This window comes from Leptodactylus fuscus, chromosome 8 (assembly GCF_031893055.1).
Source record: "Leptodactylus fuscus isolate aLepFus1 chromosome 8, aLepFus1.hap2, whole genome shotgun sequence".
Classification (NCBI taxonomy): Eukaryota; Metazoa; Chordata; class Amphibia; order Anura; family Leptodactylidae; genus Leptodactylus; species Leptodactylus fuscus.
In genome coordinates, this window is record NC_134272.1 from 5248443 (window position 1) to 5264458 (window position 16016).

Below are 16016 nucleotides of genomic sequence, written 5' to 3' on the forward strand. Positions count from 1 at the left end.
GGGTGCTGTTAGTTAGGAACTGTAAACCCTGAACTGTCAGCTCTGCACCAGGGCTAGGAGCAGTAGAGACTGTTCCAGACTGAGGAGTTGCAGCAGGTTTGGTCTCTGAGATAGCCTTATTTACACTGTCAAACTTCATTGGTAACTCCTAGCTGTGTGCAGGAGCATGTTCAGACCTCCGTGGTGGCTTCTAGCTGTTGCAGGGGCATGTGTGTTTGATGACTCTTAGCTGTGTGCAGGAGCATGCAAACCCCCTTGGTAATTCCTAGCTGTGTGCAGGAGCACTCCTAGCTGTGCAGGGGTAAGTGTGTTTGCTGACCTGGGGTGAGTGTTTAACCCTTGGCAGCCTTGTTTGTTTCAGCAGTATTGGTGTACCTGGCCAGTGAGCTTCACTGGCAGGATTTAGTTGCACCGTGTTCACACTGAGTATCACACCACACCACTGTCACTGCAGTTTTTCACATTGAGTACTGCGCCGCACCTCGGCCAGTGTGTGTTGCACCCTGTTCACATTTAGTTCAGACATACAGCCACCCATATGGGCCTGTGGACCTCGCTGCAGTGTCTTGCAGCCCAGAGGTTCTGTTGTTCAAAAAATATTATTTATATATACACAGAACTGTAACACTGACCAACTGATATTTTTGCTATGAGACTTTTAATGTATTCCTTTCTGGATATTACATTTATGATTCTGCCATAAAAGGAGATCAGAGAAGCCCGAGTACGTATTGGATGTCCTGTGGGTTCCCTTGGCTTCTGGGCCTGATTGCAACTGAAACGGTGACTGCTGCAACCCCTATAGCTACATCAATGCACAGAAGCCTTGTCTTTGAACACACTAATATTTAGTGTTGCATAATTTGATTCTTGACATTTGTAAGGGGGTCTGGTAGATTTTTCTGTCCTTTTGGAAACTCCTACTGAACACTTTAGTTCCTTCCGCTACAAGATATGTTGCGGTTTGGACGTGGGCTGTTTGGCCAATTGCAACAGTGATGCCTCCCCCAGGGCCTTCTATGGCACTCGGCCCTAGTGCAGGAGTGGCAGGTGGTACGTTGCAGCCAGATACAAGTCTTCTTGTGTGTCACGGTGCTCCTACCTGGATACATTTAGACCCCTAAGAGGAATAATTAAGTGGTTGAGGAATAACTTGTCTAGACCTTGAGAAGAAGTTGAACAGCAGCTTTACTTGAATACATGGTTTGCCAAAAAGATTTAGGCTTTAGTATCTGTTTTTTAATGGAATGGAAGGTTCCAGTCTATATAAGATAACGCTGCCAGTTTGTTACCACCGGACACACATGTGATACAGTTACATAACATTATAGTGAATGCACATTGGTGGAGGACCAGGATAGAAAGCACATAAGATAACATTGGGATAGCAGCAGGACGTAGGAGTGGGGTGTTACATAATCACCATATTGAAGTCCAAATTCTATAACGTTGGTGTATAAGCTAGCTTAGAGAAACACGCAGGTGTTGTGTATACTGGCTTCTGCTTTAATGACAGGAACAAGGTAATTTAAGTAAAGTGTATGGACAAAGAACAGGCTGGGTGAATGTAATTAGCAGAACATGATTAAGGCAAAGCTGTAAAATAGTTCTGGCACATGGCTATTGGATCGGGCACAATAGAGGAGCCGTATCCCATTATAGCTTCCAGGTGGGGGATAGTGGAACGTAACATGGCTACAGGCATGATATCACAAAGAATCCAAAAAGGAGATACACAAGCTAACATCCTACACACCGGGAATGCCCGCGACCATGTGGGACACTGTGGGTGGATAAAGCTTCAGACATGGCAAGGTTATGGTGCTGCTGCATTGTGCCGGGTCTCCGCCATCCAAATCACTAAGGATCAAACATTTGCACAAAAGCTACAGAGACAACAGGTCAGATGAGTGACAAGGTTATAACCTTGCATCATGCAGTAAAGGCTTCTGGGAAGTCGGGCATGTTGTTCAGGGTGCTTGCTGTAGAGGGCAGCATAACAGAGGCACTGTCTCCCTGTTTACATCTTGGGAGACAGATTTGCATATTCTTCCCATGTTCCAAGGATAGTCAGGATACAATTACAAGGATAGTCAGGATACAATTACAAGGATAGGATACAATTACAAGGATAGTCAGGATACAATTACAAGGATAGTCAGGATACAATTACAAGGATAGTCAGGGTAGAATTACAAGGATAGTCACAGTCATATCTAAGATGAGTATTAAACTTGCAAGGATGACAGCGAGGATTCAGCACAGAGATGGTTAAAATGATTTTGGACCACTAAGTATTAATCTTACAGTGTTCATTTACCAGGTCATTGTATTTCTTGCCAACTAAGCAAGTCTTGCATTAGCTCTATTGGATTTATACAATTCATGAAAATCAAGTTGTTTGCACTGGGTGGAGTTCAGCTGTGGAAATACAATATATACAGTAGATAATTCTGCTACAGCTCCGCACACCAGGACCTCCACCATGGCTTCAGAATCAGTGACCCTTTTCCTTTTAGGCACAGTCATCTTGATGCTTGTGAAGTTTCTAATGGTCTTTTCAAAAAGAAAGATCTATCATTTCCCCCCGGGACCAGCCCCGCTGCCCATCATCGGTAACATGCATATCCTGGACATAGACAGACAGGACGTCACTTTCATGGAGGTAACAATTTCAGCTTTGATGACTTAAAGGCTAAGTAAACCCGGAGACAATTTTTTTTATAGTTGAAATGCAAATATTTTGTGGTAGCAAGTATATTTGTAATTGGGTTTATTTTAAATTTTTGCTTCATTTGTCTTCTACAGATTGCATGTACGGGGCCTTGCAAAAGTCTTCACACTCCTTGCACTTTGTCACATTTTGTCACCTTACAACCACAAACTTAAATGTATTTTATTGAGATTTTACAAGATAGACCAACACAAAGTGGCCGATAATTGTGACGTGGTAGGAAAATGATACAATAAATATCTGATGCTACCCCCGCCATGTGGATGGTGTTCAGGGGGATGAGTAGTTTCACTTCCACACATAGGGCTTTGCATTTAGACCATAAAGTTCCCCTTTGGTCTCCTCTCACCCTCCTCCACATGTTTGCGGTGTCCTCTAAATGGCTCGTGGCCATAAACTGGACGGCACTTCTTATGTCTTTCCTACAACAATGGTTTTCTTCTTGCCACTCTTCCATATAGATTGTCAGATTTGTGGGGTGCACAGTGACTTCTAGTTGTCCTGTGGACAGATTCTCCTGTACTTGAGGATTTCTGCGGCTCCTCCACATTGGCCATGAGTCTCTTGGCGGCTTCTCTGACCAGCGCTCTCCTTGCTTCATCAGTTTAGCAGACATGTCTCGGTAGGTTTGCAGTTCTAGACTACTTTCTCCATTTTTGGATGATGGATTGAACAGGGCTCCTTGGGATACTCAAAGCATGGGATATGTCTTTATAACCTAACCCTGCTTTACACTTCTCCACAACTGTCTGTTGAGTTCCTTGGACTTCATGATGCTGTTTGTTCACTAGTGTTCTCTAACAAACCACTGAGGCCTTCACCCGACAGGTGTATTGGTACTATTCCGTTATCGGGCCAGCATTGGCCCGATGCTTGTGCCCAGCTCTTCCATCTGCGCCGTACCCCTGTCTGGCCCGATGCTTGTGCCCAGCTCTCCTTCCATCTGCCCCGTACCCCTGTCTGGCCCGATGCTTGTGCCCAGCTCTCCTTCCATCTGCCCCGTACCCCTGTCTGGCCCGATACTTGTGCCCAGCTCTCCTTCCATCTGCCCCGTACCCCTCTCCCCGCCCCAAGGACTGACTGCTGGCCCGATGCTGGCGCCCTGTCTCTGGTTGGCAGTACATCGATGCTCCCATCCATCCTCCCAGTGCTGCTTCCCAGCTCTCTTTACATCTGCCCCGTACCCTCCCCGCCACACAACTAGGCCTCACCTCGGCGCTCTCAATCTGGCCGTTCGCGTTCAGGAGGAAAGAAAGATGCTCACACTGGAAGCCATGGCTGGTACCGAGACTGGAAGGAACAAAACACACACCAGAGCTCAATAAAGGTTCCTGAAAGTGGCGGCGGAGATTCAGGGGTGCGTCGACCATAGTAACGGTGGGGAGGTACGGCGACCCGGAGGGACAAACTTCCTGCAGCGTCCGGCGACTAGTAGTGTCGGTGAGGCCTAGTCGGTTTCACATCACGCTTTTCAGATTTATATTTCATTAGAATTTTGGAAACCTTGTATCATTTTCCTTCCACTTCACAATTATCTGATACATTGTGTTGGGAATCACTTACAATCACAAGAAAATACATTTAAGTTTGTGGTTGTGACAAGGTTCAAGGGGTGTGAAGACTTTTACAAGCCACTGCATGTCTGTCAGGGAGGTTACGTTAGGACGTGACTGAAACTCTTATTTTAGTATATTTACACACCCCTTAAGCTTTTCCTCCCTGTCAGAGATGAGACTATATATACTCTCACTAAGTTACTTGGGGATGATGTTCTTAGACTGCACCTTCTATTTTTTATTGCACATCATTAATAGTTACGTATTCGGATTTTGTAGCGATTCACATTTGTTTCTCTCTGTATTTTTGCTCAGTGATGATACATATGATGATTGATATATTGACAGTCATGTGAATAGCCCCCATTCACTGACATTAAATTTACAACCACCCCGTCCCTGTTCCATTGTGGCTCTGCTCCTATGCTAATCCGTGGCCTCAGTGGTCACCTGTGCAGGACCAGCCCAGGGTGCGGGGTACGGCCGCTCTGTATCTTTCCCCCTTTCTCCAGGTGCACTTGTCAAAATTGGGACATTGTCTCAGGTTTATGGAGGCCAAGCAGGCTCCTGGTGATGATGTGGGGGCTTTCATCTTCATGAATGGGACTGTGTGTCTATTTCTGTTTCTTGGATACAACGTTCTGAATCTTGTTTTCCAGCTTGCAAAGAAATACGGTCCGGTCTTCACCTTCCATTTTGGCTCTACAAAAGCAGTGGTTCTGGTTGGGTATGAAGCCAATAAAGATGCCCTGGTCTCGGCCAACTATGACTTTGGAAATCGCGGTGCAGTCCGGATAGTCGATGACGTTCAGAAGAACCATGGTAATTAACCCCATCATGTCAGCCTTCCAAACTAAAATCCCCAATTTCTGAAGCTGTGGCAGAATGATTGGATGTGAGCCCCAACGCAGTAGGAGGCGTTACTCCGCTATGAAGTAGTGCTGTAGGTACATTGCAAAGATCATAATGGACCCCCATTATGTTTGGCCAGAAGGGTCTGGTGTCTGAAGTTATATGGAAAGATACAGAGGTTGTGAAGTGAGATCTCCCCCTCCCCCCTCTCCCCTGCATTTCCTGTGTTCCTACTTTTAGCTTGTTGGTTTCAAAAGACAGACTTGCCTTAGTAACAGGGAGTGAACAGCAAATTAGGAAAGAGGGAGACACCCGGTAGCAGGAACTTTAGAGAGGTTTTTCAGGCAGAGACTGGCAACATTTTATAATAAAGTGCATTATATTCTGGTCCAGAATTACAACCTCTATTACATGAGACTCGGCTCTCTGAAGAGTCAGTGACCATGTACTATTTGTTGTAAGGACCAGAGAGCCAAGGAACAATGGCGGAAATGGGGAACCTGGACAAAGACAGGCGCCTGCTATAAAGTGCAGGCTATCATTTGGTCTTCTCTTTCAGGAGTGATCTTTTCTAATGGAGAGACATGGAAGGTAACCCGAAGATTTACACTTTCCATATTACGAGATCTTGGGATGGGGAAGAGAACCATTGAAGACAGAATTATTGAGGAGCTGCAATTCCTGAATGCAACAATTCAGTCTCATAATGGTGAGTGGTGTCGGGGAATTGCACATGGTTTTTAGTTTTCTACACAAAACTTTTCTCTCTAAGCTTTGAGACAACCAAGAACGCAAGAAGTAGTAGGTGCAATGGTTAATAATGGTGGTCAGCCAAAGTAGTAGTCATGGAGTTACAATGTAGCTAGATACTGACCACACAGATACTGTCTATTGGTAAGACTGCGGTTGTATTTGATCTGTTTGTAATCTATGGCTGGACAATAAGTAATGTAATGTCCCGGTACTGCTAGTCCAATTCACTCTACTGCAGACCGAGATAGCATGGACATTTTCATGTAAGGAAAGTCCATTATGTAGGAAGTGTCCATTATGATTAGCTGACCTCCAGGACCAATCAGGCTCCCTTGACTGGCCTGGAGGGAGAGTTGAGTGACCACCCCTCTAGAGGGGGTTGGGGACGTTTTTGGCTGATTTCTTTTGTGTGGGGCTACAAGTCTAAGACATGAGACGGCTAGCAGACTGAGCACATGGAGCATGGATGATGGCTGCCCACTATCAGGGTACACCAAGCAGAGATGCCTTCTCCTCTGTCCTCAAGGCCCTTCTCAGAGAGTGTTTTCCTCTGAAGCTCTAATCTTACAAGCGCTGAAGTTGATGGACTTGTTTTATCCGTACATCTGGGACCTCACACGTATATCGCTATCCAAGTAAGTCCTTGGGACAAATCTATAGTAAGAAACCCATAGCTAGTCTGGCAGAAATTGAGGGTCTCCCGTTGCCGAATTGTATCTCCTCTTCTATATACGTGTACCCAGTTTGTGAGGACTAACCCCCTGGATACAGGCCATCTTTACAAGTATATACAAGTTAACTGCCAAGCAACTACTATCCAAAGCATTCTGCCCCATCCTCTGCTAATTGGACACTACCTACAAAGCTCACTGTATTGTATGTGAAGAAGTCCTCCATATGTACATTTGTATTACTTTGTCCTGCTAGTAAAAAGAAAAGCAACGATTACCCCCGAAGCCTGGTTGTCTGTTGTCATTGTCAGATATCACGCAGGGGAGGGTAGTCGGGGACATCAAAAAGGAGAGTTTGTGCACATTTGGGACCCAGGATTAATCCCCTGAAAGCCGGCCACATCGGATATTACATGTGATACCAGCCCTGGCCCTCCTGAGTGTTGCAGTAACCTTATATCACCTTGTATTCCCAGGTAAACCTTTTGAAAAGAAAGTCTTCTATCTTGCTCCCCCTAATATAACCATTGGAATGTTATTTGGGAGAAGGTTTAACTATGATAACCCAAGATTTCAGAGACTGATAACCATCATGGACGACCTTATTGTCAATACAGCGACTCCAGCTGCAAAGGTAAAGTATATACCAATAAAGTATCAGCAATACAACAAAGGCGAGGGTAAGAGATACAGCTGCACAATTGTAGATATTCTATAGACATCTAGGCATCCTGTAGCCAGTGATAGGTGGCATTCATTCTGAAGACCAAACTCCAGCAGGGACACTTGTATATACAGCGATGGACTGCATAAGCAGCAATAACATGAATGATGTGCTTGATATCATCAAGAAACCAGAGGAACAACAGCAATGCAGAAAGAAGGGAGGGATTTAAAGAGGAACTCTCACCACTTCCACCAACTGCAACATGTATCAAGAATGTAACAAACATATATGTGGCATTGAGGGGTTAATACAATGTATAGGTGCAAATGTATAAAGATTAGAGTAAAGGCAAGTATTAAGGGTTAATATAACTCTCATTGAAATTAGAAGAGCGAGGTGTGGTCAGTTTATTGAAGTCAGTGACAGCGGGGTTAATACAATGTATTGGGAAACATGGAGGTTAAAGGGGGTTTCTGGACCTGAATTGATTTTTCATACTTATGGCCTATCCGCAGATTAGTTCATCAGTAGGTTATCTGTCGGGGTGTGACACCAGACCCTGCACAGATCAGCTATTCTAGTAGACTCCGGGTGTCAGAAGCTGCTGGTGGGCGGCATCACATACAAAGCTGCTCCTATTCCGGTATTCAGTAACACTGAGGTTCATTGAATTACCGCTATACAGTGGACGGAGCTGCTATGATGTTCCTATTACTTAAGCAATGTGGCCCCCGGACGCTGCAGAAACAGCTCATCTGAGAAAAGATAAAATAGGACTTTGTGTCTGGTTAAAAAAATTGGTTTCACCGCCAAGAGGAAGAAGACGCACACGGGCGGTCACTTTGCAAACCTATTCAAGTGAATGGGTTTAAAACCGTCTCCTGTACAGTTTCTGGAGGCAGAAGACGAAAACCCGCTAAAGCGGAGACCGGACGCAGGTGTGACTTCAGGTTGTGATGTGGATTCGATTCCTGCTCATCCAATATTTCTTATATGTTTCTTCTCTCAGTACTACAGTGTCTTCCCAATACTCAAGTATCTCATTAAAGAACCCAAACTTGTAGTAAGCAGGGTGGATGAACTCAATGTCATTCTGAAGGCGCTCTTCAAGGAATCTCAGGAGGTTAAAGGTGAAGATTCCTTCAGGACGTACGCGGAAGCCTTCGCGCAGAAAGATGAAAGGGTAAGGAGCGTTATTACCTGAGCAATCCGCCATATCATATATGTAATAAGAGCTTAAAGACATTGGATGACAAATGAGTTCAATATTTCTATAGTGGAACATCTCACAAGACTTATATGACATATAGAACTTACATCTACTAATCGGCTGCATTACCACGACGTGCAGGGGACGGAGATGGAGCCATACGGGGATAAACTGTAATAATCCTTGTGATCATTGCAACAAAATGACAAGGTGCAAAATATTTGTGCTTGCAAAAAATGATTAGTCGTGCAAGAGACAAAATCCACAATGTGAGAGAGGCTGCGGTCTGTGCAACAAAAAAAGCTATGTTTCTGCAGCCTCAGCCTTAAACCCTGTATAAGGGGTGGGGTGGTCATTGGGTAACCCATGTGGACCCCCTCAGGTTCTGTGGCCACAAAAAAATGTGACTGTGGTCAGATGACAACAGCAAATATCTCCGGCGCCTTGTTTATAGACCTGACATCTTGCAAACCTGTACGACGGACTTGGTAAAGATTGTCTGTGTCACATTCCCCTAAAAAAGTCACTCCAAGGAGAATTAAAGTTGAAGTACAAGTCACTTGAAGCCCATATCCATGTACAATGATGGTTCAATAAAAACCATTGGCCACATCGCTGTCCTGGTTCTGATTTCCACCTGCTTGGTAAAACTCGGTCCTGTCATCTCCCCCCCATGTCTAGTAGTCTGTAGAGTTGTATCTCTCTTATATACATTTGTATCACATTGATAATATCCCTGTGTTATATTATTATTGTCTTGTAGGAAAAAGTAACAGATGAGAAAGAGAAAATCTTCACAGAAACAAACTTCTTGTCTTCTGCACTTGATCTGATGCTCGGTGGGACGGAGACCACGGCCACGACCATACAGTGGGGAATCCTGTTCATGATGAAATATCCTCATATACAGAGTAAGTTCTGGAGATCGTGGTGGCACCCGAGAAATTCCACGTAGATTGGTAATAAGAAACCCCGACCCACGTCACCATCACATGACCACGACGGATCACACATCAGAAGTGAATATTTCATGAATAGTTCTAGATACATGAATGAACGAAAGAAAAATCAAATTTTAATTTTGTATTTTTCAGAAAAAGTTCAAGATGAAATCGAAAATGTGATCGGCCTCGACCGTCCTGTCAGATGGGACGACCAGAAAATCCTTCCCTACTGCTTGGCCGTAGCCCATGAAATTCAGCGCTGTGCGAACATCTTACAGTATTTAGCCCATTCCACCCCCACCGATGTCCACTTCAAAGGCTATTTTTTACCAAAGGTAATTTTGTATCGGGTAATGATTGCGAAATATCAAAACATTTTCCAGTTGTTACAATATTTAAAGGGGTTGAACCCCAATAAGAGAGAGCCCCCTTTCCAAGAGGTCTTGGACAAGAACTGTGCTGACCCCTCGTCTGGGGCCAAATACCTCAAAGTGTATATAGTGTATATAGTGTATATAGCTCCTTCACAGCCAAGTGTTATCTAGACTCCTCATGATATAGTAGCCTAAAGATCACGAGGACCCTGCACGATCCTATCTGGGTATGGATATCCTGCTAGGGACTCACCGGGGCTCTGTAGGATGGGCAAAAGCAAACAACCTCCCAAAGTACAAGGCCCAGTAGTGGATGTTTTTGGAATTGATGAGCCACTTTTGTGAAGCGTACCCCCTTTATGTTCTCAGTGGTGATGCCTTGCCTCTAAGCATCAAACTGTGCACAAGTTATGCCCAAATCCCTGTTTCTTGAAAGAGATTGTAAGAGAGTTTTGGAGAGAAAGCAAAAAATTTATGCATTTTCATGGATGTTTTTGAAGCCATCGATACAATTGAAGGGATGACACCTATAGCACATAATAATATTACTCACATTGTCCTATTTGTAGAGCGAGTGATCCAGAATCTGGTGTTTATTTGCCCACGTTAGATGGCAAGGGCACAGGCTTTGGTGGTAAAAACAATAGCAATGTCTGACCTCCAGTTATAGACATATTACTACATAGAGAAGAACTATAAAGCTTTGCAATGTCTTATATCAAATCTGTCATCATATATTAGGGCACCACAGTGATTCCACTTCTAACATCTATTCTCTTGGATGAAACCCAATGGAAGAATCCCAACCAGTTTAACCCCAATAATTTCTTGGATGCTGACGGAAACTTTCTGAAGAGAGACGCCTTCTTTGCCTTCTCCAAGGGTGAGTAACATTGTAACATTAAGGACTCCACTAGGTGCAGAAATGACTAAGCCCAAGATATTTCTTATCTACTTGTGTTACTGAATTCATTCCATTATTATCATTATTATCCCTTGTGAATCTCCGCCTATAATAAGAGGTATTAGGTGCAGATCTTACCCACCATGTTGCTGCTTTCGTGCTTACTAGAACATAATCTAATAGGGCATGCAACATTGTAACTGTTTTGGAATAGAAAGGGGAAATTCTTGCCATTAATACCCCTTTGTGTCCCCACATATTATAAATGTCCATCTTTGTGGAGATCCAAGGCCCAGATTTAACATTTAAAGAGGATCCAGATTGGCCTAGAGCTTTTCTGTGGTTCTCTGAACTGGCTGTGATCTTACCAATGGGTTATCCAGTTCGATCGCTCGCCCGTCTGATCACTATAAAAGTAGATGATCAAAAATATCCTGTAAGATGGCGATTAGTTTTTAGTATTTCTGTAGTAGTGACCTGGCATTGACAACCCCTATATACTGTCTGTCTGTATACACAGGGCGCAGGGTGTGCGCTGGAGAGAGCCTGGCCAGAATGGAGGTATTTCTGTTCATGACGGGGATGTTGCAGAAGTTCTCCTTCACACCCCCTCCTGGAGTCCGCCCCGAGGACTTGGACCTCACCCCAGTAGTCACCTTCGCCATGAGACCTAAAAGTTACAAAGTTTGTGCAACCCCCAGACAGTAGACCTGATGGGACTCCGAGGCATATTATTAACCAATGTACCAGTCATAGTGACCATGATTTCAAGGGGACAATCCACCTGACAGTTTTCAGCAAAGGGGTGCCAACATGTCCGCCTTCCATGGCTTGTCATACCCATTGTCTGATGCTGCTTAAGGTGGCCGGGACTACAGTGTAGAGATATTAGAGAGACATTGTACGTACTGGACTATATGGGGGGATTGTGAGGAAGGGGTCAGATTGGAAACACTGATCTGATGAAGACTATGGAAGTAGCCAAAGGGACTGTACGTGGAGCTAGCAGACCACAGCAAGCGGCACCATCTCCGCAGCTCCCAAGTGTCTGACTGCTTCCTTAGTCTCTGCTATAAAGGTATATTACAGTCTCAGCCGGTGCACAACACAGGAGGAGGCGCAGAACTTCTCTCTTACATGGAGCTTCTGCAGAAGAGAAGGACGGATGTGTGCGGGCTGGGGAGGAAGACTACAATACACACAGCCAGATTGTAATAGATACTCAGTAGCCAGTGTCTCCAATCTGAATGTCCCCCCGCCCATGCAGTCCATTATGAACCATGTTTCCCTCCCCTTTCTACACTACAGCCTTCCTGTCCTACCCATATCTAGGGATATAAAGGGTCGGGGTCTAATAGAGCGCTGCCGTACCCAGATGAAATATGCAGAAAATCCAATAATGAATAGAAGAACAGTTGTGATTCCAATGGCTTTTATTCCAGTAAAAAAGCAACGCGTTTCAATATTAGCAGTGTCTTCATCAGACCAGATGAGTAATCAATGACATAGACCTACATAGAATGAATGAATGAAATAAATATGAGAATATAAAAGAGAAGTCAAATAAGTCAATAGATATAAAACAGATATAAATTACAGAACGTCTTAGGTGTATATTGAGGGGACATAAAGTGTCTGGAGAAATTAGTCATAAATATAAGTGGTGTGAGATAGTAAGACGTGAAGGTTATAGCACCGGGGGGAGTCATATGAGAAGACGAGCGGTGATAGGGTAAGGGGATAGAGTAGAGGGGCTGGGGTGGTGCAAATGATCAGATGGGGTAAGAGAGTGAGATTTATTATAGAATAGTGATGATAATAATGACAATTACATTACATAAGAGTGATGGATGGATGGATAATGTGCGCCAATGGGGGGGGTCAGATGGGTGTGTGTGAATATGGTGGAATGAAAGGGAAGGAAAACCTAGACAAGCAAGAGAGTGGGGGGAGGGGATAGGAAAGGGAGGAACAAGAAAGGGAGGACAAAAAAAGAGAAAGTGAAAGAGAACATCGGAATGTAATTGTAAGTAATAAGAAGGATATTGGATATTCGGAATCTATAAAATCATTGAGACCATTGGGGACTAGTGCGCCGAACTTGTATCCCCAGAAAGACTCCGGCTGCCTGAGCTTCAGGTACCAATTGTGATCGGCTATAGGGATCTGTTCAATGGGGAGAATACAGATACGATTGATGGAACAGTGTAGGGACAGATTGTGTTTTTGGAAACCTCTATTGACATTTGACCAGTGGCTAGTCATCCTACTATGGAAGGGCTGGACGGTGCGTCCTACACACTGGAGATTGCTTGAACAGTCCCGTAGGTCAATGTCCTAGTTAGATTTGGAATTGATGGTAAATGTTTCCTTTGTAGTGTTTGATGTCTAGGACGTAGCTTTGTGTCTAATGTTAGGGGGGTTCTTGGAGAGCATTATATTCTGATCTAGAGACATTGGCAGGGGGTTTGTTTGGAGTTTCGAATTTGGAAAATTGTAAAGTGGATGAACTTCTACCGGTATGGGTGGTGGCGGGAAAGAAGTAGCCACGGTCTGGTACTGTTGGGGTATCACATAGGACGAAGTGTCTGGCCAAAGTTAATTGGCTGATGAAAAAAATGTTTAAAAAATTGGGGGAAGAGGTAGGACAGAAAGCAAGGCCTTTGTGAAGGTTAGTCTCATCAGGGTGTATCTAGAAAGGTTGAACATTTTATTTTGGGTGGAAGAAGAAGTAGCTGGTTGCTGGATGGTAGATGTTTTGTTTTGTGGTTTTGATTTTTTGGCTCCCCCTCGGCGTCCTCTAGGTCTGTTTTTCTATTTGTTTTGGTGGAGATACATCTGGTGATGGGAGGCAGTATTGTGGTGGTGGATTGGGAGTGTCTGTGGGATGGGAGGTCCGGTGAGTGGAGAGGAGAGGGCTAAAGAAGAGTCATCGGAGGAGGTAGATGGAATATTAGTTAATAGGTCCATTGTTGGTGGGTTAGCAGGTGTATGGTTGACAGAAATGGACAGGTTGTCATTGGGATAATGGTTAATATTCATGGTGTCCATGTTGGGTTGTGATGGTTGTGTTGGTGACAAGGGATCATCGTAAGTGGATAGTTGGGATATAACAAAGTGGTTTGTATATGGTTGTAGGAATAACAAATGGGGATCTAATTCAGTAGCCTTGAAAGCATCGTGTGGAATATGTCCAGCTTGTAGGGGAGCATATGAAGGAAGGGACTAGATTGGTAAGGCCATTAGAGAGTGTGTGTCCACCATTCAGAATGGGAGTTACTGTATCTGGGACTGAGAATGTGTGAGGTAGAGGAGGATACGACAAATGGCCCTGTGGGATCAGATGAATGTGCTGGTGGTGTGCGGATCAGAGGGTTTGAGAGAGCGGTAGGGCTAGTGGGTCTCCATCCTTGGGATCGGATGAAAGTCCTACGTTTGGTATGATTGGAGTGAGGTGCTTTAGATTTGGAGATGAATCTTTCCCTTTTGGAAGTCGGGGGGGGGGGTCATAAGGGAATTCTGATGTAATTCACAATCAAGGGATGGACCAGAGGTCGGGGGTCACTGCTCGATGAGGGTGAAATAGTGGTCTCAATAGGAGTAGTCTGGGGAGATCTGCGGTGTGGTTTGAGTTTAGAGGATTTCCTTCTGGTTAGGTCACCCTCTGAGTTGTGGATCCTCCATCATATTTGTTGAATATTATAAAGCTAGTTTATTATTTCAAACTATTAAACACAATAAAGGGCGGCCATCATTGGTATCGCCACATTGGTCATGATTGTGATAGGTCGACTATTACACTGACACTGACAAGCCTAATACACGGTAGTGTGGTGGCTCAGTGGTTAGCACTGTAGCCTTGCAGCGCTGGAGTCCTGGGCTTGAATCCCACCAGGAACAACATCTGCAAGGAGTTTGTATGTTCTCCCTGTGTTTACGTGGATTTCCTCCCATTCTACAAAGACATACTGATAGGGGAAAATGTACATTGTGATCCCTATATCCTATATCCCTGTATGGGGCTCACAATCTACAAAAAAATAAGAGAATGGCAAAAAGGAAGAATGGCAAAAAGGAAGAAGAAAAAAGCTGTCTGGTCACCTCCGAAGATGGAATAAGAAGTGAGCGATAAGTTGTATGTACTGCACAATGTCACCTGCTGAAATAGAAACGTCAAGGCTCTCAGAACGCAAAAGAAATTGTACTTCATGTTCTCCTGTGTGTTTTGTGTCGCTGTTGATGATTTGCTGAATAAAGAGATTTATAACGATCTTGATAAACCAATTTTATGAAAAAAAGATAATTAAGCTTTTATCCATTCTTGTAAGTCTGCCCCAGTGTGTACAAGTTCTGGAATTATCCGGTCCCATTAATGTCACCAGTGTTCTCCAGAATACAATCTCAGCAGCTCTTGTGGTGTCGGCAGGTGCTTTGCATTTCATTAGACTACAATGAGCCATACAATGGCAACGCCGCTCAATTCCAAGTTATCAGCATTGCGTGGATTTATGAAGACTGGTATTTCATACGGCATAAGGCCCCGACTGGCGCACGTTGCAGCTCTGACATGAGTTATAATAAATATGTAGGGCTGAGGTGTCCCCGCTCCAGCCCTCTGTGCTCCCCAGTCCCTGCTCCAGCCCTCTGCGCTCCCCAGTCCCTGCTCCAGCTCTCTGCGCTCCCCAGTCCCTGCTCCAGCTCTCTGCGCTCCCCAGTCCCTGCTCCAGCCCTCTCCACTCCCCAGTCCCCACTCCAGCTCTCTGCGCTCCTTGCTCCAGCCCTCTCTGCTCCTTAGTCCCCGCTCCAGTCCTCTGCGCTCCCTGCTCCCCAGTCACCGCTCCAGCCCTCTCTGCTCCTTAGTCCCCGCTCCAGTCCTCTGCGCTCCCTGCTCCCCAGTCCCCGCTCCAGCCCTCTCTGCTCCCCAGTCCCCGCTCCAGCCCTCTCTGCTCCCCAGTCCCCGCTCCAGCCCTCTGCGCTCCCCAGTTCCTGCTCCAGCCCTCTCTACTCCCCGCTCCAGCCCTCTCTGCTCCCCAGTCCCCGCTCCAGCTCTCTCCGCTCCCCAGTCCCCGCTCCAGCCCTCTCCGCTCCCCAGTCCCCGCTCCAGCCCTCTCTGCTCCCCAGTCCCCGCTCCAGCCCTCTCTGCTCCCCAGTCCCCGCTCCAGCCCTCTGCGCTCCCCAGTCCCCGCTACAGCCCTCTCTGCTCCCCAGTCCCCGCTCCAGCCCTCTCTGCTCCCCAGTCCCCGCTCCAGCCCTCTCTGCTCCCCAGTCCCCGCTCCAGCCCTCTCTGCTCCCTGCTCCAGCCCTCTCCACTCCCCAGTCCCCGCTCCAGCCCTCTCTGCTCCCTGCTCCAG

General features: G+C 45.5%; 1 protein-coding gene across 1 annotated transcript; it reads left to right on the forward strand.

Annotated features, from left to right (window-relative positions):
• The first annotated feature begins 2485 nt into the window (after nt 1-2485).
• On the forward strand, nt 2486-11373 carry LOC142216954 (cytochrome P450 2W1-like). Its single transcript, XM_075285081.1, has 9 exons — nt 2486-2665; nt 4950-5112; nt 5702-5851; nt 7043-7200; nt 8243-8416; nt 9207-9354; nt 9538-9722; nt 10503-10644; nt 11186-11373. Exons 1-9 carry the CDS (start codon nt 2486-2488, stop codon nt 11371-11373), a joined length of 1488 nt encoding a protein of 495 aa, XP_075141182.1.
• The last annotated feature ends 4643 nt before the right edge of the window (nt 11374-16016 follow it).

Coding starts and splice junctions, on each gene's coding strand:
- LOC142216954 (XM_075285081.1), top strand. CDS start 2,486: ATGGCTTCAGAATCAGTGACCCTTTTCCTTTTAGGCACAGTCATCTTG. Junction 5,113..5,701: donor TGACGTTCAGAAGAACCATG/GTAATTAACCCC, acceptor CTTCTCTTTCAG/GAGTGATCTTTTCTAATGGA. Junction 5,852..7,042: donor AACAATTCAGTCTCATAATG/GTGAGTGGTGTC, acceptor TTGTATTCCCAG/GTAAACCTTTTGAAAAGAAA.